Source organism: Cavia porcellus, unplaced genomic scaffold (genome assembly GCF_034190915.1).
Source record: "Cavia porcellus strain 051 isolate PalLab524CR breed Dunkin Hartley unplaced genomic scaffold, mCavPor4.1 scaffold_14, whole genome shotgun sequence".
In the NCBI taxonomy this organism is placed as follows: Eukaryota; Metazoa; Chordata; class Mammalia; order Rodentia; family Caviidae; genus Cavia; species Cavia porcellus.
Window position 1 is genome coordinate 7,750,736 of NW_026947497.1, and position 22,827 is coordinate 7,773,562.

The 22,827-nt window shown below is 46.7% G+C and overlaps 1 protein-coding gene across 1 annotated transcript in view; it reads left to right on the top strand.

The window, feature by feature from the left end:
* The first annotated feature begins 32 nt into the window (after window positions 1-32).
* The window catches only part of Hadh (hydroxyacyl-CoA dehydrogenase), a 33,357-nt gene continuing 10,562 nt past the window's right edge, over window positions 33-22,827 (top strand). Inside the window, exon 1 of the mRNA XM_003467990.5 lies at window positions 33-239. Coding sequence (XP_003468038.1) covers window positions 111-239 — 129 coding nt within the window. The 5' untranslated portion in view covers window positions 33-110. The remainder of the gene's footprint in view (window positions 240-22,827) is intronic.

Genomic DNA, 22,827 nt, shown 5'->3' on the forward strand with positions numbered 1-22,827 from the left:
CGACGCCGCGCGCGTGCGCTGGGACGCGCCGAGGGCGGGGCGTGGGCGCGCAGAGGTCGCCGTGCTGTGGTACTCGTGCTGTCCTGCTGCGTCCATTCCCGCGGCGCGCCATGGCCTTCGTAACCCGGCAGCTCGTACGCTCCATGTCCTCCGCCGCCGCCTCGGCCTCGGCGAAGAAGATCACCATCAAGCACGTGACGGTCATCGGTGGCGGGCTGATGGGCGCCGGCATCGCGCAGGTGAGCGGCGGCGAGTTCCTCGGCCCGGGCCCCGCGGTGCGTGCTCGGCAGCCGACCGGCGCGAACCAGGGTTGGCTCCCCGCGCCTGGGCTGCAGGCCGGGCTCAGCCCGTGACCGGGTTCGAACAGTTGTGTCGTCAGAGCCGCTCCTGCTCTCGGCGCCTCCTGCGCCCGCCCGCCCCGGTTCCTTCGAAGTCGCTGGTTCACCGAGTCCGATTGCGGCTGGTGCCTCTCCGGCTGTGTGAGGGCTCTCCGCGCCTTGGCGGCGCGAGGCGACGGCGACCTTCGGCCCAGTGTGTCGGCGCGCAGACCAGCGCAGTCCCTGTTGCTGGCCCCGCGCTGGAGAGCGGGAGGGGCGTGGAGCTCAAGGGCGCCGAAGCGCTCGGATCTGTCTGGTGTTCCATGCCAGCCGGGTTGTGGGTCAGAGTCGTTTGTGTAACTTGCGACCTGTGTGCTGTATAATGCCTGTTGTCTCTGTGCCTGTCTCTGTCTCTGTCGCTCTCTGCCTCAGTCTGCCCGCGTTACAGTCCTGCTGCTGTTGGAGAACCTTGATTTTTATTTAACTAGACGATTACATGATTATTTTCTTTAGGGAGCCTTTAGGGAGTTTGCAGCTTGCATTGTCGGGGATAGGGGAGGTGGTTATGGTTAAACTTTCTTGGGGAGGGTATCCTTGAGTGCCGTGGATATGTGCGTGAGAGTTTGAACTTTACTGACTTTTTGCCCAGGTCCACACTGGCACTTGCTTGTTTGTTTGTTTTTAATCATATGCTTGTTAAATTTCTACTCCTTGTTTTTTTCTTTTTTCAATTTCGTAACTTGATTGTGATGACACTAGATAGACTATGTCGACCTTTATAACTTGCCATCTCCCATTTGTTCTGAAATCGCATTTTTTGACAGACTTCTTTTTTATTATGTGAATCGCCTGGTTGCTGTCCTATGATATCCTCATAAGTACTGGGCCAAGAGAAGGAATTCCCTTCACCATAAAAGTTCTGCACATTGAATTCAAGAGAATGTTTGTTTGTGATACTTCTGTATCTGCTGCAATAGAATCTCCCAAGGATGTAAGGTTGAGCTTTGTTATGGAAAAGGTAAAACAGTGTATCTGTTTAAAAGGTTTAAAATTCTTAATAAGATATTGGGGCTTGATGCCTCCAGTAACAGTATAGAATAGGTCCTGGAAACTGTCTTGGATGATGTCCCTGAAGAAAGTGGTGGAAAAGAACTAGAAACAGTAGAAATGCTCTGGGCTTTTGTATAAACTCAAGTTGCTTTCTTCTCGGAATGGCGAGTCCATCATTGACCCCAAAAGCATGTTGTGTTGCATGAAAAGGAGCAGAGACAGGGCCTAAAATTACGAATATGGTATTGGAACTTAACGCCAAAGAAAAGAGAAATGATTGACCTTGATGGGGAATATAGACTTGGGGGTTCACTCCTTGAGATTTGTGAAACTTAAGGGAGAAAAGAAAGTTATATTCTTCCTAGATTGCAAGCAACTGTCATTGCGAAAGGCAGTAAAGCCTAAATGTGTACATAGCAGATAGTAATTCTATCCTTAAAGTAACACGGTTCAGAGAGTCTCAGTCACTTTAGGTGACAGCTGTAACACTGCTTTCTTTAAGACAACTCTGCAGTGTTTTCAGTGGTGCAGTACACTTGTTTTCATGCTAGCCGGTACAACTAGTTCTAAGTGGTCTCGCCTCATTTTTGTGCTCCTTGGTCAGCAGCTTTTGGCACAGGGTACTAAGTCTCTTGTGTACCTAGCACCTCTGACTTAAATTAGCTGATGTGCGTTGAGAAGGAGTCCAGTTCAGTGCAAGGCTGAATGGTCTGTGTTGACTTGGTCCCAGACTGTCTGTGGTAACTGCTGCACTTTGGTTTCCTTGTCTCTGATGGCCTGTTACTGACACTGGCCTGGTGGGATGGTGCAGAGGGCTGAATGGACCAGCACAGCATCTGGGGTGTTTGCAGGAAGAGCTCACAGAAAGTTAGCTGCCTTACCTGTGCGGGTCACTGTCCTGCCCTTACCCTATCTTGTTGGCCTTTTTGTGCTGTCTGCTTGGGCTCTTGGATAGGCGCATGATGCCCACATGGAGAATGGTGGTCATAGTCCCTGTTCCATCCTGCTTGATGGTGAACAGAGCACCAGCTGACACTGCACTGAGTTCTGGCCCTGTGCAAAGAGGGAGGACACCTTTCCCCTACTGCTCACCTCGTTGTCCCACCTTAGGACAAACTCTAAAAGGACAGCCAACTAGACTCTGGGTTCCACTGATATTTCACATTTAACTGAGCTCTTTAGTTTCAGTTGTAATCAAGTGACAGTTCTGTTTATAATTTCCATTTTTTAAAATTGTCATTTAAAAAATGTGTTCAAGTTAGTGCTGAGCAAGATAAAAAATACTAGTCAGTCTTGTAGGAACCTGATGCATTTCTCAAGCAATTACACAATTTGAGGTAAGTGAAGCCTGTGCTTAATGATATTTGACCAGAGTGCTGGCTGTTATTACCATGTGTATTTTCAAAGAGCATCTACTTTGCTGGTCGTTTCTTTTGCTTGTTTTAAATTTAAAATTCCCTGAGGCTGCAGGTAAATATTTCCGTGAGGTAACTTGGTCTCTGTGTGTGCCTATTATGTGCTTCTCACTTGCTTTTGGTTGCCAATTTATCTTCATTGGGATAAACAGGCCATCAGAAGGGCTCATCACATTAAATGAACCTGAAGTGAGGACAGATTGGTCTTTGCTTTGTAAGGATGAGAAAGGAAGCAAGGAAGCTCCTGGCTGTGCATTCTGCTGATGCAGCGGGTCCTTCCTAAGCCCCAGGTAGTCTGTGGCCTTGTTTGCATCTGAGGGTCCAGAAAGCTCACAGCCTTCATTGAAGTTCTGCAGAGGCACGGGCTCTGTGGGGGAGTCCAGGGGTTCTGGTACAGCCTTCTTTTTATCTTTTTGGGTTTGTTTTTATGAGTCCATGTTTATAGCACATGATGGTCACGTTCTTCGTGGGGAGTGAGTACATGTTCACAGCTCACCTTGTTTCCCCCTGCTCCCCACTTCCTTCCCGGGGCCTTGTTCCTCGGTCCTCTCCCAGTGCAAAGGCTCTGTCTCCCTGTCCCGTTAGGTGTAGCCTTCTTTTCAGCGCATTTCTTTTCCTTGGGAGAAGGCGGAGGTTTGCAACTCAAAAATTAGGGGTGACTTTTTTTTCATCCTGTCCTTTTAAAAAGCCAGAAATAAGCTATTAAAACAAATGGGGGTCTGGAGAGCATTTTAAACTCTAGGTGTACATTCCCTTCGCTTCCATGTGCCTTGGTGATGTTGAGTGAGCACCCAGGTGGACCGGGAAGCTTCTCCCACTTTGCGAAATAGCGCAGGCTTGCCAAGCACGGCCATTCTTGCACCCTCAGGGTGGGTGGGCAAATAGAACTGCTTTTCACTTCTTAGTCTTCTTCATTTCTGCCGTCCAGCGAGTTATAACCCTGTTAAACTTTGCTCAGAAAAACTGCAGAGACCTAGAAATGTCAGGGTCGCAGGAACCTGTGCTCACCTGCAGGCCCTCAGGGAGGGATGTTTTGGTTCCCGGCCATTTGCTCCTTCCTCAGGAGGGGATGCATCTGTCTCTTGTGAAGATCGTTCCTAATTTCCTGGGCAGTTGCTTAATTCCTTGTAGGACCTGCGCTGGCAGCATGTAGGGATCCCTTTCGTTGGCCTTGGGATGGTTTTGGAGAAACTGTCGGGTGTGCAGAGGAGGTGGGTAGTGCTGGCAGCCCAGCAAATGCTGTCATTGAGTACACACAGGTATCTTGCACTGCCAAAGTGGCACTTCACTCAGATTTGGGTTTTTCTCTGCCACATGTTAGATCCAGCTTTCTCTGTCCCCTGTCCCTGGGTTGAATTTCTGGTTTCCTCGCTCCCTCTGTCCTGTCTCATCTGCCTGAGTGACACACGCCTCCCTGCCCAGCTCTGTCGGGACCACAGGAGCATAATTCAGTGGGCTGCTGTCTCTCTTGGGTTCCCACCCACCCACCCTGGGTGCTGAAGATGCCGTCATGTGTGGGGGGAGTTCTACACTGTGTAGAGGGAAGTTCTACACTGTGTGGGGGGAGTTGTCTGTGGTCTACAGTGCAGCCCTCCTGTCTGGGCTGTGGGGGCTGTGGGTGAGGCACTTAACCCCTCGCTCCTTTCTGGGGATGGCAACACTCCTCACCTCTGTCCTGGGAGTTGAAGGTACTGCCCTATGTGTGCTCAGAGAGTGTCTTTATTCAGTAGTAATTCTCAGCAACTTCTAGCTGCCTTTATGTCAATCTTTCAGATCCAACCGAGTGGTTTATGGAAATTCTCAGCTCTGAAGGTGAAATATAGGGACTTTATCTAGTTTAAGACATTTTTAAATGATTGTCTGTGGACTGTTGAGAAAGATGGTAATCTTAGTGACAACTTTACCCTTGGAAAGCATTCAGAACAGAGCCTGGCACTTCAGCTTTGCAGACGTGACCCTGCTCTGTTCAGAGCACTCTGATGGCTCTCATGTGACCAGTGAGATTTGCCCAGTGTAATCATTCTGACCCTTGATCACCAGGGCGGAGCTGGGGCCGGAGCTAGGGGTCTGCCCCGAGCTTTGCCAGGCTCCATGCAGCTGCTGTGTGAGATCTGCATGGCATCTGTGGAGAGAACCCTCCTGGGTGTCCAGATGCCGGCTTGCCCTCTCCCAGCCCTGACTCTAGATCAGAGTCTCCCAAATACTGTGTCCCTGTGATCCCTGTCATCTATGTGCTGTCCTGGACTGGGGTCATCTCCAGCCTGAATCTGTCACCTTCCCTTTCCTCTACCGGCTGTGCCCCAGAAGTACCTTCCTCAGTTTTTGCCGTTGTCCTTCTGACACACACCTGATGAGACAAGGTCACTGCCCTTGGCCCACACCCTGAGCCTCTGTCACTTTGTTCTGTGCCCTAGGCCAGGCATAGGACTGGGATTGTTGTGGCCCCACTGCAACAAACACTGCCCTGCTACCCATGCTGAGAACAGACAGACTGGACCTCTCTACTACCCGGAGTGCCCCACATGCATTAGTCAGCTTCTGGGGTACAATGGGGACTTGCTGGTTACTCTTGACAGGTCCAGAATTGGTGGGAGGCCCAAGAGGTCGGTTACTTCTTCTGTATTACCAAACCTGTGTGCTTGTTGAATTAAAAAATATTATATATTTACCAGGCTTATAGTCCAACACTGGGGATACAATATCCTGGGTTTTTAGAAATAATTTTTGGTGTTTAAAAATTCAAGTCTTACAGAAGAGGCCAACACCCATTGAATTCACTTGTGTTAAGATCACGCGGCTGGCTTCGGTGGTAGTGCCTGAAAAAGCCTTGACAGAGGACTGTTCTCTGATTGCCATGGCGGAGTTGGTGGAATCCACAGTGTTGCGCAAACTGAGATAATCTTAAACCAGAACTGCCGGCAGTGAGAGAGCTAAACGATTGTGAACTTTTGCTCTCTATGGATCAAACTAAGAGGCCTGGAGAAGACAGGGCTGGCTATGAAAACAGCCCAGCCTTGGTTGGCACGGGAGCCTGGACTCCGCTGAGTGTCAGCTTGGAATGAGCCAGAACTTGGCTTTGGTGTCTGCATGCTCCAAAGAGTGTGTGGTAGTTTCCAAGCAGGTCTTCTGCCTGCTGCAAGCGGGGTTCTTTCTGGGGCAGACAGACAGGAGGGAGACCCGCCACTGGACCCTTGATTGCTTCTTCCAGAGGCACCCCCTTATCTGCTCCAGCACAGAACTGTTATCCATGGGATTTTGGCCTGTGGCCAGAGTCCTGGGGGCTTGGACAAGTGTGCTGTTCACTTGTCTGTTTTTACAGCTCTGGAGCACCCTTGTCTAAAAATATTTCCTCTGGCTGAGTCTGCCATCCACCAGCCCTGAGAAAGCCACTGGGCTGATGACACAGCCCTCAAATAAGCCTTTTTCTATGGCAGACTGTCCTGCCTCTTAGAGTGTGCAGCTGCCAACGATGGAAATCAGGGTTCCGAGTGGGCCAATTTAAAATGGTGGTGACCCGAGTTGCAGACTGAGGAAGTGTTCTCCTTGTTTGTAAAAAGAACAGGTGTCCACGGGAGGAGAACAAAGGCCTTTCTCTCTGAGTGGTTACTCCTCCACTCCAAATAACTTCTTCCCAGAAAGTTAGCAGTCACGGTGTCGTTGGCCAATTCCATAAGAATGCATGTTCTTGGTCTCCTTGTAGCCAGGAGCTGTGAGATTCTTTTCTAACCAAGAGCCCCAGGTCACTTGGTTCTTCTGAGTTGTCAGGCGAGGCCTCAGCCTGCTGGAAAGGTCTCTGTTCCTCGTGGGACTTTGCCGCCAGGTGTGTTCCTGCAGCCCACAGCCAGGCAGGGACCAGGGCTCCACACACAGCGGAGCTGAAACTAACTGGAGTCTGGCCTTGTGTGCTGTTCAGAGTCTGCAAGCTGCAGCCTCTGGTCCTGCCGGCCGCTGAAGGGTCAAGGAAGTGACAGACAGAAGCACCTTGGCAGAATCACTTCAGGGCGGGAGCACTCCTGTGCCCATTTGCACCTGGGTGACTGCCGTGTGTGTGCCATAGTCTGGTGTTTTGTAGTCCCCTCCCACCCCCGAATCTGAGTAGGGATTTTCATTTTAGGGGCAAGTTCATAAGAAGGAAGGACTGGGGAAGTTCCTGTGGTGCTGGGCATGGTCCATTTCTTTATGATGAATATTATCCCTTTTTTTTTAATTAGTTGCTGTTTGTCATACATCATTACTTTTATCTTGGGGAATAGGTACATACATATCTCGATTATTTTTACTCCCCCCTCCTGTGGATTTTCTGCCTTACTTTGTGTCTGTCTTCAGTAAAAAGATGTGAATTCAGTTAGAGGGTTTTCTGTTGTCCATTATTATCCTTTTTTAAATTGTGAAATCCATACTTGGTAGTGCAAGTCTAATCCCAGCACTGTGGAGGCTGAGATAGATCACCGTGAATTTAAGGCCAGCCTGAATTATGTAGTGAGACCCTATCTCAAAAAAGTAAAAATAAGTAAATAAAGAGTTGTGCTGAAGTACAAGTAGCTGGGGATTTTCCCTGTGAACCAGCTTGAGTGCACGGTTCCAGGGCCTGAACCCCTCTATGTAGCTGTACAGCCACCTTCACTGCCCGCTCATCCCAGTGTGCTGCCTCTGCAGAGCGGAAGTGCTTGGCACGGTCCTCCCCGGTCCTCCCCTGCCCAGCAGTGTTGCTTTCTGCCCCCAAGAATCCAGCTGTCTCGGGTGACTGCGGAGGTGAAATCGTCTAGTGTTTGTCATTGTGATTGCTCAGTTCAGGTGGCGATTGTCGGATGGTCAAGGCTCATTGGCACGCGGCACATGTCTCAGGGGCCTTGTCTTTAGGCCAGTATCACCTTCGTATGTTCTGTGGTTTGCTTATGCATTCATCCCTTGAGTTGTGTCCACCTTTTGTTTATTTTCCTGGAGAATGCTACCTCAGCCCCGGGAATCAGGCATCTGTTCTAGTCCCTGCTTCCAGTTCTGTAGCCTGTGTACCCAGGAGTGGAATGGCTGTATTATAGGGTCATCCTGAAGAATGCCCATCCTTTCCATGGGGGGCGCCATTCTGCATTCCTGCTTCTCTCCACCCCTGCCTGGCTTTCCTGGCTTGTTATATGGAGTACCCTCTCCAGTGGTAGTGGAGGTAGGGTGCACTGCCAAGACCTGCCTGCTGCTCCATGTCCCCAGTCTCCCTAATGGCCCAGCCAGCCCAGCTCCTCGCTATCCTTTGTGTCCACATGCAGGTCTTTCTGTGCTTCCCTGTGGAGAACGATTTCATGGCTAATAATGGCTGAAGGCCACTGCCAAAGGATCCTAAAAGAGGAAGGGCTGTGATTATCCATGACTAATAACCCTGAACCACCCTGCTGGCCTCTGACCTCTGGCTGCAGGGAAGCTGCCCTGTGGGGGAGGGGAAGCCTGGGTGATCCGGAACACAGATGGCAGAACACAGATGGCAGACACAGGTTTCCCTGTCCCCAGCCTTTCCTGCAGCCCTTTGATCAGAGGCACGAGTAGGTGCTGATGTGAGTTAGACACAAACCCATCAGCGACCAGGTGATGACGATGTGGAAGGAGCCTTGAAAATCAGGCAGCAAATCGCCCTTGCCCTCTGGCACCCCTCTGCCAGCATTCCAGCCTTCTGGTGCCAGCAGCCATAATCCACAACAGCAGCTGCTTCTGGAACATATTTTTTTCACTTAATAGTTGACTAAAGTACCTACTGTTAGCTCCTTTAAAAAAAAACAACTATCCTTTTCAAAATAATAATAAAATTTCTGGAGCCAGGCATGATAGCGTACACCTATAATCCCAGCACTGAGGAGGCTTAGCAGTAGGGTCTTTACAAAGTGATCTCAAGTCCAGCCTGAACTGCACAGAAGGATACTGTGTCAAAATGAGAAAAAAAAAAAACCCTCATAATCCTAAAATAACTTGAAGTTTATATAAAATTTATTATGAAGGGTTTCTAGCACCAAAGCTAGTAATGATTCCTTGAAACTTGTGTCTAAAATGACTTACAAATTGAAGCTTTAAAAGACCAGCAGTGTCCCGTGTGTCCATTTTGTGAGCGTGAAGTGTGTGTGGGTTTGTCATTGGGGTGTAGAAGTGAGTTGTGGCTGCCGCTCCAGAGTGGGACAGCCCTGGATGAAGTCTCAGATGCTGAGCGACGTCACCTTACGGTAACTTTCTGGGTTCTTTTAGTGACGCTAGAGATTGAAGCCAGTATCCCATGAATGCTGGCAAGCTGTGCCTCTGAATTCTGTCCCCAGGGAAAAGTTCTGGACCCTTCAGAGATGCTGCAACAGGTGGGCTGTATCTTTGTACACTCCGGAAGAAGGCCTTACAGAGTGGAGAGGTAAAAGCTTGGCATACATGCTGCATGCATGTATGTGAAATTTAAATTTTCTGGAATTTGATTGGGCAGTGGACAGATGTGTGCCAGAGCGACTGTCCTGTGGAATTTGTAGTGACAGCAGTTTCAGAATCTGAAGAAGTAGATGATACAGTAGCTCTTTTGGGAAGGCCCTGCAGTGTTATCTTTCGTTCATAATCAAAAGTTGGTGTCATGAAATTTCCCCCTTCTCCTTGATCCTTCATCTTTCATGTCTGGGCTTTCTCCACCATTCTGGATGTTACTGAGTACATTTGTCGAAGAGTTACACTGGCATATAGTTCTGGTTTTTTTTTTATTGATTTTTTTTAATTTAAGGAGAAAAAAAAAAAACAGAAAGGGTACAAGTAATACAAAATTTAAAAAATAAACAGTAAGAAATCACTAGTTAATAGATTATGTATTCTCATCTTAGAAATAGTTGTTCAAGTTACAAAATTAAAGCATATAAAGTGGACTTTTCAAACAGTGAGAGTGCAGTTTTGTTCAATGATCCAAAAAAACTCAGTAATATGGTTATCCATCCTACACACTCAAACATATATGCAGTTATAACCTTTAGAGCACCTTCTTTTCTTTTGTACAATGACAATTACACATTTTGGGTTTTATTACTCCCACAGTTCTTACTACTTTTTTTGAAGAGAGTAAAACCAAATGTGACATATCAGAACAGAGTCAGTCAAATCAAAAGGATGGACATAATAATGTAAAAACAAAATACAAGGTGATCAACAATGGTTACCATACTGCCTCTTGCTATCTTAAGAAGAATTGCCTATATCATCAGTTATAATAAAATTGAACTAAACAGTAAAGAATAAAACCAAAGTATTAGAGACATTACAGGATTTTAAAACAAAATAATAGTCAACCGGAATGGGCACCATAATGATTCTTATTGTCTTCAGAGTTATGCCTATACTTTCGAACTTGGTACTATCTAGCAAAGCAGAATAGGGGAAAATCAGTTAAAGCAAGATGGTGAGGGCTACACAGGGTTTCAAATCAAGTTAATAGGAAATCAAAGTAGGTTACTATAATGTATCCTGCTATTTTTTATTTTTTCCCTTAATTAAAAAGATTAAAGTAAAGTAAATAATTTTTAAAAAAAGAAAAAAAAAGGGGATTGAGATAAAAGAGGGCATAACAACAGAACAGCGCAGGTCAGAACATAACCATTTAAGCAAAATAGTGTTTCACCTCAAGATATCCTGACATAAAAGTAGTTACCATAGTGTCTCTTTCCTTGAAATCTTTGAATATAACTTTGTATACTGTAGCACCAAACATATCAAGACACTGTAAAACCATTCAAGAGAATGACAGTATTACAGGGTATTTAGAACCAGCTAACAGAAAATGAACCATGGTCTCTGTATAATCTCTTTGTCTGTAAAAGTTTTTGCTTATATTATCACATATAATAAAATCCAATAAGATACAACCTGTTAAGACCGATTGAGACAGAAGAATACCAGCTTGATGGGACTTCAAAACAAGATGATACTAAATCAGCACTAGCTATTATGATGTCTTGTTTTTTCCAAAATAGCTGTTCCTACCATCCGATCTTCTCTGCCTCATTTCTGTTGAGATCTTTTTCTGTCGTTTGTTGTCAGTTTGTCTTCTTCATTTTGCTTTCTGCTCCATTCATTGTGGTCTCTCTGCCATTATTTCTGGAATCTTGGTATTTTCCTTTTTTAGAATATCCTGCAGTATTCTCTGTAGAGTTGAATTGGTGGTTGCAAATTCCCCTAGTTCCTCTTTATCCTAGAAGCACCTTGTTTTTCCATCAATTTCCAGGGACAGTTGTGCAGGATATATCAATCTTGGCTGGAGGTTATTATCTTTCAAAGCTTGAATTATTTCCCCCACGCTCTTCGTAATTTGATGGTTTGTGCCGAGAAGTCTGCTGTAATTCTGATGGGTGTTCCCTTGTAAGTGATCTGTTTCTTGTCTCTGACGGCTTTTAATATTCTGTTCTTATATTGGATTTCTGGAATTTTGATTATTATATGCCTGGGTGTAGCTCTGTTTGGGTTGTGGGTGGCTGGGGTCTTATATGCCTCATACATCTGAGTATCTTTACCTTTTGCTAAATTAGGGAAATTCTCTTGGATTATTTCTGTGAATAGCTTTTGTAGTCCATTTGCTTGTGTCCTTACTTCTTCTTTTATGTTCTTAATTCTTAAGTTACAGATCCTCTTATCATCTTCTAGCCTTTGTATTATTGCTGTTTGGTTTTTTTGTTCTTTTTAAGAAGTTTTGCATTTCATGCTCCCATATTACGAATCTGCCCTCCAGTTCAGATAATCTATCCTTAGTTTCTTTCAAGCTGTTATGCCAGCTTTCGATAGAGTTTTTAGTTTCCTGGTAATCTCTTTGAACCTGCTTCATGTATTCTATGTTTTCTCTATTTTCTCCATCAAACAATTCTCCCCTTTTTTTCTGTTCTTCCATTCCACCATCTGTTTTTTCTTGGGTGGTACTTAGCATTTCTCTAATTATTCTACTTATAGCTTGCTTTAGGTCTTTAATAACTTCATTCCTAAACTCGTCTATGAGGCTCTGGAGATACCGCTTTATGTCTATTGGTGCCGTGTCTGATATTGCATGTTTCTCAGGATTGGGGGCTGAGGACCCTTTCTTTTTTCTCCCTCTTCCCATATTTTTTGTTCCTGCTATACAAGCATATATAGGAGGCCCAGTTTCTTTCTTTGTTGGTTACAGTTTGTTTGAATTGCACTGGCTAGGTGTTCCCACCCACTGCAGTGTACGAGGGAGACACAGACCTGGGCAGCCTCTGCTGGGCCCGCCCCTCCAGGTCAACCTACAGAAGGGCTCGAGGGGCGAGTTTACCTCTTCTGTGGCTTCTGCCATCTGAAGACCTGGTCAGAGCATGCATTGACACAGCTGTGTCCTGGAAGTGGGGCATAGCCCTTTCCAGACAGCAGACCTGGCAGTGCCTTTAGAACTGTGGGAAAAGAAATTCTCTGACTTATAAAGCACCTTCCTTGTGGTTGTTTTGTTATAGCAACAACAGTCTGGCTCAAGTGTGGAGAACAGCGCAGTAGTGCCCAGCTTCATGCACCTTCATGCTATGCGCCCCTCATGGGTCTGCGCACTTTAGCCACGTTATTTTCTTCCTCTTTCTGTTCTGCCTCCTCTCTCCTGTGTTTAATTTTTGGTGTTGGGCATTAAATCCAGCACCGTGTGCGTGCTGAGCACATGCGCTGCCTCTGAGCAGCTCTCCTACCCACCTTTGATCCTCACTGAGGCAGGGTAGGGAGACGAGGAAATCCTGGTGACAGCACTGGGATTCCGAGGAAGCTGCACCTCATGATTTGATGTAATCACTTCCCCACGCTACGACACTTCTGTCACCTGGGCCTTTTCCGGGCTCCTCACTCCCACTCCTCAGTGTGAAAGATTCGGTGAGTCTTCAGCGAGTGTTTTCCTTCCAGGACTCAATGCACAGGTCTCACAGACTCCCACTCTCAGAGCACCCCTTATCTCTAAACTTCAAATGCATGCAGGTGGTTTGCATTTTAACCTAGTCAGTAGTCGTGTGTTTTGGTTTAGCCACTAACCAGTAACCTGAGAGGCACTAGGTCACCAGTGAGCAGCATCTGGTTCACTCATCTTGAGAACATCTGGAGGCACCTAAATACCGCAACACCAGGCCCCTGTGCCTCGCTCCTGAGCGCCTGGACTCTGACTGTGCACTGTCTTAATTCTGCCTGTGACTCTGACTGACCCATCCTGAAGTGCAGTCAAGAACGTGCCTGGGCTGAGTTGAGACCCCCATCTCTTCTTTGGGAGGACTGTTTCAGACCCTGTCTGGTGACATCACAGCAGTGCTGTGAGAATGGTGCCTTCATTAGCGTCCCTTATTGCAGATCAGAGAGAGGCTGCATCGCTTCACCAGAGCCACAGTGAGCAAGATGCCAGGGCCTGAGTGTGCATTCTGTGGACGTAACATAATACCCGAGACTAGGTAATTTATGAGGATAGATATTTATTTTCTTACAGTTCGAGAGGCTGGGAAAGTCAAGGTCAGGGAGCTTGGATTCATTGGCTGAGGAAGGTCTTCTCCTGTGTCCTCTGGAGGGTGTTGTCACGTGGTAAAAGTGTAAGCTGGACAAACTCCTCTGTTAAGCTCTTTTGCAGGGCCCCTAATTCCTCTTATGAGGGAAGGGTGCTCATGGTTTACTTGTCTCCTAAGGCCCCACCGCTTAACACCACATTGCCAAAACCAGACTTTGGCGGGGATCTGTGCAAAACATGAAGTGATGGCTTAAACCTATAGGTTCAGGCCACAAACTGTCATGCTGTCTATCATGGAGGGGAATTGGTGATGAAGCCAGAGTCAGCCTTCACTGGGTTAAAGAAGTCCCCCCATTACTGTCTAGATCTTGAATGTCCCCCCAAAGTCTCCTGTGTGCATAGATGGGGTTTTTGGAAGGTGAGCAGATCACAGTGGTGCTGTACTCATCAGTGAATTAACCTACTGATGGATAAATTCGTAACAGTGTTCTGGGAGGAGGTGAGCCTTTGGGAGCTGGTCACTGAGGTGTGTCTGGGGAGCTGTGTTCTTGTCCTGGATCTGATTCTCTCTGTCTCCTGCTGTCTTGGGGTGAGCAGCTGTCCCTCTGCCGTGCCCATCCACCATGCTGTTTCTGTGCTGGAACCAGCTAGCTCTGGATTAAACCCCCCTTTTCCTTTAAGTTGTGGGTGTTGAATATTTTGTCCTGGCATTGAGGAAGGGATAAATACATCCTAAACCCTACTTTTCTTTTTCCTTATTTTAAACTGGAACAAGATGCCAGCCTGTTTGTGGAAATGGAAGGACATAAGAGGGAGAATTTAAAAATGAAAAGTGGAAAAGGAGCAGTAAGAAAGTTAAAGGGTGATCAAAGTACACAGTGAATATTTAAATTCACAGTAGAAGACATTTGCCATCCATCCTGCTCAGAATATTCCTGCTCACTTTGAACACACTTATTTCATCAGACTTGCCACATTCTGAAGCAGTTCTAGACTTTGTCTTTTATGTATTTATGCAGCATGATTAAAAAAATACAGTGAATGCTGCTGCCAGGTACCATCCAGTGGAAAGCCAGGCTAGGAAAAGTGTTTCCTCATCTGCCTTATTCACTGGTTCTGGCACTGTGATTTTTGGCTTCTCCCCAAAGTCAAAGCATCCATGAAAGGTAAATATTTTCAATCTATTTGGGACATCCGGATAAGATAAATAAAACACTCAGAAGGGAGACTGTTACGGTTTATGTCTAGATGTCCTCCGATCCTCATGCACTCATGGTTGGGGCTTTGGGGAGGGTCCTGGACCATGGATGGGTGATACTGAATGAGTCCACTGGTTTATGGTTGCATATGATGTTGGGAGGTGAAGCCTGGTGGACAGAGATAGGGGGAAAAATAAATAAATAAATATATATATATATACACACATATCTCCTTGGTCATTGATCTGCTTCCTACCTGCCATGCTATGAGCTCTTTCTCCTGTGGCATGCCACTATGCCATGCCACCCTGCCTTGGAGCCAGCCACCTATCGGCTGAGACCTCTACCAACTGTGAGCTAAATAAACCTTCCCCCTTTAAGTTGTGGGTGTCAGATATTTTTGTCCCAGCAACAAGATGAAGCAACTAAAAGGACTTCCACAACTGAATCAGAAAGCAGAAAGAATAAGGAGTGTTTTTGAAATAAGGGGAGTATTTTGAGGGGGATTTATGGCAGTGTGTCTTAGTGTAATAAATTCTTTATCAATTTAAATATTCACTGTTTCTTTTTATCACAACTTGTGATAAAAAGCAAAAGATCAAAAGAAAATTGAATGCAGCTGACCCTTGAACACTGGAGTGCATGGGCCTATCCCTTACACTGTTGAAATTACGTGTATAAATTTTGACTGCAAAAACTTAATTACTGGTAATGTGCAGTGTGCCAGAAGCCTCAGCAATTACATAGAGACCTGAAGAACACAAGTTTCGTATGTTATATGTATTACATGCAGTGAAAACTACACAAGTAATGCCAAATGTTTCTTTCCTTGTAGCACACAATTCCCAGAGAAGTGAGCCGCTCACAGTGAGGGGTAGTGGATATGGTGCTCTAAGAAGTGCTCACAACTCAAGCCAGTCCTCTAGCACCAGGATGCAGTGGAATTATTACTTAATTCTGTGCGGCTACAACTTTTTTGTTTTGTGGTAACAATCTTTTATTAAGTGCAGAACAAATGTGCAGATCCCAGCAGTGTTACAGATGGTCTGGAGAACTCCTGAGACCTTTATCCCCTTCATGCTTCCCATGGAACACTTTCTCCTGCTGTGCAGCATGTACATAGGATGGACAGGGGCCGGAAGGGTGGTACCTGAGGAGTTGGGTGAGAAGGCAGGGAGAAGCCCAGGTTTCTGGACATTGATGAGTTTGGGGGTCAGGTCTGGAAGAACTGTTGGTCCACCTGGGTGTTAAGGAGTCTACTAGTGGTCAGTGCCTGACTCAGAAACTCCTAGGTCATGTCTTGGGTGAGATAGTCACCTAGCTCCAGGTGCTGGAACGCCAGGGTCAGCCTGTCCTCCAGGAAGGCTCCATGCAGCTGCTGTGGGCGTTAGTGATACAGCTACTCTTGCCTTATAGTGGAGGCTGGAAGAGTCCAGGCTGGTTGCTCAGTGGTGGAAAGAGGCCTCTGTCCAGGACTAGATGGTGCTGATGCCCTTACGCTCTCTTGGTCACCCTGCTGGGCATCGTGAACTTACAGGGCACATTCTTGCTGAGGCCAGCTCTCCAGGTTGTCTCTCTCCACCTGGAATGTGGTGGCTGGCCATTCTCCTTGGGCTGTCTCATAGCTCACCTGGTAGCCACTTCAGTGTCATGGGGCCTCTGTGGCTGCTCCTGCCTCAGTTGCAGCATGTCAGTACTCTGGGAAGTAAACACTGTATAGCTATGTTTCATTGACTAATAATTGTTAAGTTATTGTTCTTTGCCTCATCTAGCAGTGGCTGGATTGATTTCTCATGGTCCCTTGCTGTTTTTGAGAAATCTTTCTTTTCATGATCGCTCACTGTAAGCCTGTCTTCTATATCTGAGATCTGGTCCTCACATTGGCTTAATCTGCTGTGAATACTTTCAGTGGAATTTTTATTGTTCTGGTTATCTGCTTGAATTCCATTTCTTTCCTATGCTGAGCATTCATGGCTTCCATAATTTTCTTTTCTTTTCTTTCTTTTTTTTTTTTTTTTGTACCAGGGATTAAATTTACAACTTTGCATTTGCCAAGCAGTTGCTTATATCACAAAGCTAAATAAATCCCTGGCCCAAGTTCCATAGTTTTCTTAAGCTCACCTGTTCTTTTTTGTCTGTGTCAGCTCTAGCATCACTGAGTAGTCTGTATTTTGCACACCATCTCTGTAGTTATCTGAGAAATTATTTCTGAATTGATTTTTTTTCCAGAGCCTGATTCAGTTGCTTATTACCACTTCAGAGAAACCAGATAGTAAGATTTCAGACTGTCACATCTCATTGCCCCTGGGTTTGCCTTTCATGAACGGGAAGTCTGGGGTTGCCTCTTATTTAAGTGTCTTCTCATTTCTTTTTATTTTTTTAGTTTAATTCCTGGGGCAAATTGCCTATAGTGGGTTACTTTGTTGCTAGTATTTAGGACACTTAGATAATGATTACTTCTATGAAGTGTCTTCTAGGTGTAGCTGGTTTTGGGGTTTTGGGTCTGTTGGAAGATCTTACCTCTTCATTTTTTTGTAGATGAGAAGTGTGCTGCTTGTTTGGCCCAGGCCCTGGCTTTTTAGCACTATGCCATGGTACCGTCTGTGACCGTTAGTCAATCTCAGGTATAGAATACCAGGAAGAACAGCTGTTTAGCACAGTTATGCCACTTTTGGCTATAGTGGTACCAGTAGCATCAGACACAGCCTGGAAAAGGACAAAATAAGCTAACCATTGATTTGTCACTTTTAACTGTATGAACTAGATTTGGGGTTATATAATAAAATCTAAAACAAACCAGAAAATTATATGGAGTATGCAGATCCTTAATACGTCAGTTTTGCCCTCAGGAGTTAAAATTGTAAATGGGTTAAAGAGAAAATAGAGAATTGGAAAAAGAGGAAGAGATTAGAGGTAAGGTTGGAGGACAAAAGGGCATCACGCTAACTTTGGGAAACATACAGAAAATTGGAGGAAAAGAGAGAAGGAAGAGACAAAAGAACAGAACAGAACCACTCCTACAGAGAGGCTAGAAACCATGATCACACTCACGTAAGAACAAGGTCAAACAAGCAGAGCATGGTGGCTCACGCCTGTAATCCCAGCACTCGGAGGCTGAGGCAGGAGGAGGATCGTTGCGAGTTCGAGACCAGCCTGGGCTACAAAGTGAGCTCAAGGCCAGCCTGAGCTGCATAGCAAGACCCTGTCTCAAAAAGACCAAAAAAAAAAAAAAACAAACCCAAAAACCCAAAATAAGGTCAAACAAAGTGGGGGAAAAAAGAAAAACAAAAACAGAACCACTACTACCACAGCAAAAACAAATGAGAAAGAAGAGAAAAACAGTCCACTTCCAGGTTTGTCTCTGCTGTCCTTGTAGACAGCATGTGAGGTGAGTGTGGATGCAGGTCTCTCCCAGCAGCCGGCAGTGGATTTTCAGTGGAGTAGTGGATAATTTCAGTGAGCGTGCACTTTCTGGCTAAGACCAGACTCATTTGGTCTGCTGTGGTCTGTGTACCATCTGCAGGCCTGAGCCCACCTGGGAGCTGCTAGATAGACCTGGCAGCAGCTCTGAGCTCTGAACTCAGCTGGCCCCTCTTCCAGATGACACCTGACCAGTCACTCTGTTGTCAGGAGGACTGAGTCCTCAGCACTCACTGCCGGCTGGTGCAGTCTTTCATGTCCACTCCCTTTCACTGCTGCGTCTCTCTGTGGAGGCCTCTGGGGTCGCCAGCCAACACTGTGTGTCTGCAGGTTTGAACTGCTCCTCTCAGCAGTGTGTCCTGTCCAGGGAGAAAGTACCACTGGCTACCTCCTTCTTCTGTACTGAAGTTTGGCTCTTCACTCCCTCCGTGGGCTTCAATTCTCACTTCAGATTGTTCCTGGGTCCGGGGGACCCACTTCCCTCCTCCCTGTCTTCCTAACGTTGCTGAGTTCCAGTGTCTGGACAGCAACTCTCTGAGAGGCTGTTTCTCTGCTGCTTACCGCTCCACCATCTTCTGTAGTTATGATTTGGTACTGCATCTTGGTTTACCTTTCTCTTAACTGCAGGTGGTGTCATGTATGATCTGTATACTTGAGTTTAAGTTTTTATGAGTTTTAACTTTGTAAAAAATGTTTGTTTACATTTCATGGTAGTAAATGATACACAAGTTTTACACATATGTTTTATGCACTAGTGACCCACTGTATTAGTCAGTTTTCTCGTTGCTGGGACACAATATCTGTAACAATTTAAGGAGAGGATTATTTGGCTCATGGTTTCAGGGGGTTCAGTTCATAGTTGCTGGCTCCAAGGCAGAGACATCAGGATGGAAGGATGTGGTGGAGCAAAGTTGCTTAGCTGATTGTGGCTGGGAAATAGAGGATGGGAACAGCTCCAGAATGGAAGGTGCCAGATACAGACCCAGAGGTCACACCACCACAATCCACCCAGTCCTTTTCAGACAGACCCAGCAGTATGCTTTATTAATTCCCCAGGCAGCCTCTGAGCCAGTGAAGTAGACATGGTTAAACTTAATGAGCACATTCTACCTGTCAACTTGACTCAAAACATATCTCCGTAAGCCATACTTACTCTTCAGATAAACAGAACAGTGAATTAATAGTTCTGCTAAACATGGCACGTGTCATGTGCAACCGAAAATGCAGTCCTCCCTTCTCCAAAGTCTCTAATGTTAGATAACTCTTAGTTGTGAAACCTCTATACATAACAAAAACAAGTTACGTAAACCCAAGGTACAAGGGCACAGGATACAATTCCTATTCCAAAAAGAAGGAAGAGGGGATAGAAAAGAACTGGATCAAGGCAAGATGGAAACACAACAGGGAAAACATTAGGTCCTGTGGCTCCATATCTGATAGCCAGACACATGGTGAGATGTCAGTTCTACAGGGCTTGGCCCCACCCACTTCTGTGGCCTTGCTGGTTGCAGCCCCCATGCCCTCTTTCTCAGGCCATGCTGCTCAGAGTTTGCAGCTTTCTTTGGCAGATACATGGTATTCATGGCATCTTCAGTGTCCTGGGGACTTCACTGAAGTTTTGGCTTCATTCCCACCGCTTCACACATTGCTCTTTAGGGCATACTCTCCTGCCTCTAAGGCCTTCCTCTGAAACTTGGCTGGAAGCCTCCACAGCCTCGCAGCTTGTGAACTCTGCCTGCTTTTAAACGCAGCATCATGTGGGTGATGCAAAGTGGCCACCAGTGTGGGTCGTAGCTTGGCTCTCTTGGGTCATAGCTGCAGTGGCTTCTGAGTACTCGGAAGGTTGAGTACAATGCAATGAATTACAAAGAAACAGTTGCATAGGAGGCCCTTCTCAAGCAGGGGCTCAGGTGCTCTTAAAGGTTTACACTTTTGTATCCTTGAGCTTGTGACGGGAGTGGAGTCTTGCTGACTTCTGAGATACCGTCAAAGCTTATCTTGTTCTTGAACCAAGTAGTTGGTTTCATTTAAATGGCACTAATTTTTTTAAAATGGCACGAATCCTTCCAGCAACCATACCTCTTTTTGTCCTAATTGTACATGTGGGCCCAAAGTTTTTCAAATTTTTATGCTTATTTTTTTGTCTCAAAAGCTATAAATATAACTAAAAGCAGCTAGTAGTACTGAAAATTTCCTCAGTCAGATGAACCAGCCTATCCACCCTAATCTCAGTCTCCTGCAAAGTCTCAGAACACAGACTTTAAGCAAGTTTTCTGCTAGACTGTAGCACAGATGGCCCTTAGTCCAGATGCCAGTGGGATCCTTGTTCTAACTGAAACCTCTTGAGCCTGGCCTTTATTGTCCACATCCTGTCAGCGTCACGGTCTTCTGAGCTCCAGCCAGAATCAGCCGTCAGGCTCTGTGTCCTGTGACGTAGGACTTCTCTAGCTGGCCTCTTCACACTTTTCTAGACCCCTCTGGAAAGCCTGTTTCAGGCTTCTGAACCAATAGTCAGATACAGGCACAGCAGCAACCCCATTTCTTACTTTCTGTATTAGAAACTTTTTCTTAGTGTACTTCATAGTTCTTCTGTGAAGTTCATTTGTGAGCTTTTTTCATATTGTTCCAAATCTTCAGAAAGAAATGCACGTACAAGTGGAGCCCATAGAGTGAGGCTGCTTATGGAGAGCCGACTCCATTTTATTTTAGGAGACTGTGTCCTGGTCCAGTTATAGGCTTTAGACTCTTTACAGGAGGGAGGGTACAGGATTGAGTGGAGCTGTGCTAAGATGGGGCCACTGCTGGACATGTTTGACTGGTACTGGCTCATTTAATCCAACAGTGCTGCTGCCCTGGTTTTGCAGATAGTCAGATGGCAGATGTTAAAGACTTTTCCAGCTCCTAGTTGGCACGAGAGTCCAAGATCTGGCCCTTGAGTAGCTTGGCATTGCTTCAGACTGTTTGCTCCAGGATTAGGGACAGCCCATGAACATGTAGCCCCAACTTCACACCGCAGCCTGTGGTTAGCATGTGGTGACAGTGGTGACGATGTGTGTGAAGGTCGCCCTCTAAAGAGGCCATTTTTCCAGCATTCCAGAGCCAGCTGCACAGCAGGTGTGGAGTCAGCAGTGAACGAAAGAATGGGTGCTGTGTAGTCAGTGTTTCCTGTCCATTCCCAGGGTGCAAAGATGTTGGGACCAGTTTAAGAAACATGCAGCCCAAGAAGGCCCAGAGTTTACCTGTGACCTCTGATCATCCAATGGGGGGGACTTTCTACTAAGTTTCACAGGTTTTACCCAAGCGTCTTCAGGCTTTCTCCATCCAGCTGGTGTTCTCCATCGCAGTGGCTTGGAGCCAAGAAGCACATTTCCTTTGCCTTAGCTTTAAACCAACACACTTGACCGCTGTGAGCAATGACTGTGTCACCCCAAAGACCTGAGGTGTTGTTTGAGAGCAATAACTGGAACCCAACAATGAGCCACCTCGTCTGCCCTAGGCGGGAGGGTGGCTGCAGCTGTGAGTCAGCTGATTTTCCACGCAGAGCATCGAGAAGGAGAGCAGTGGGATGGAAAAGGAGTGCAGCCCTGGGAGGCACAATTTTGACTGTTGGGGCCCTGCAAGCTGAGTGCCAGTGGGGACGGTGCATGGGTGGCACTTTCAGAAGGTGAACCTCACACTGAGCTCAGAGGCTGCAGCTGGAGATGCAGCCAGCCTGTCTCCAGACACAGGAACAGAACACTGTGCTCCGGGCTTTGCTGCTCTAGGACCAGCAAGGTTGATGAGCTCAAGGTGCTTTCACGCTAGGCTCTTCCAGCTTATTTAGCAGCTCCAAAAGTTCTGTAGGAAATCTTTAAATTTCTGTTTTGCTTTCCTCAGTGGGATGCATGATCCTGTAACTGATATAAAGAATATCGTGAATGGTGTGGGCTGTGAGTTGTTCAAATGCAGTGTCTGTGCCAGGAGAGGTCACTGCTCCTCCTGGGAGGACATCTCATTGTTGACTGAAGATGCAACACGTGTGATGATGACCTTTCCAGGATTTAAGGCCAGGGGCCTGAGGCTTGCAGCCTCAGCGTGTAGAGATCACATCCTGTCTGTCTCTGTCCTCTCTGGTGACTGACACATTGCAGGTGTAATGGTAGCTGGTGAATTGTCCTGGGGCGTGCGTGGGCTGGCTGTTATCAGAGGACAGACGAGGAGCAGAAGAAAGTCCCCACTGAGGTGGAAAGTGCTATCTGGCTGTGCCTTTTTCTGGGCGAGTTTTAGGGTTTTGTAAATGTGCACATTCCTTTTGTCCTCCCTGACTAGTTGATGGTGTTCCCTCTCTGGACTGGATTTACTCCCAGGTTTGTGAGGTTCAGTTCTGAAGTGACTCCAGTCTCAGGCATGGGGAGGGCAATGGGCTTGGATACTGTCTGGTGCGTTTGTTCGCTCTCTGAGAGTTTACAGCCAACTGCTGCAAGGTGCTGGGGCCTCGGGGTGGTGCTCACTGTTGGGGAGCACCTTCTCCTCTGGGCTCCTCTGCTATTCTGTGTCTGCTTTGGAGCTAGCCAGGGACTGAAACCATGTGCCAGAATTAATCCCTCCTCCTCCGAGTTGTAGATGCCAGGTGTTTTGACCTAGCAATAGGAAAGACAAGGTTTATAAAACAAAGCAGCCAGGCCAGCGTGAGGGCTGCTCTCAGCGAGCAGGTCAGGTGTGCTTGCAATGATTTGGAAAGCAGCTTTCTGGACCGTTCACTAGTGCCACTGCTTCTGCCTGGCTTGCCAGAGCCCATCTTTTCTTCTCCCCCACCCCGTCACCCCTGTTGCCCCAGTTGTGCGCCTCCTGTGCCATGAGTACTTGATTCTCAACACCTCCAGGGACTGAGAAGGGGTAGGTGCCGGAGTGGGACTTGGAGCTGCCTGGGAGGTGATCTAGGTGGTCAGCTGCATAGCTCTACAAACAGTGGCATATGGCGTGTG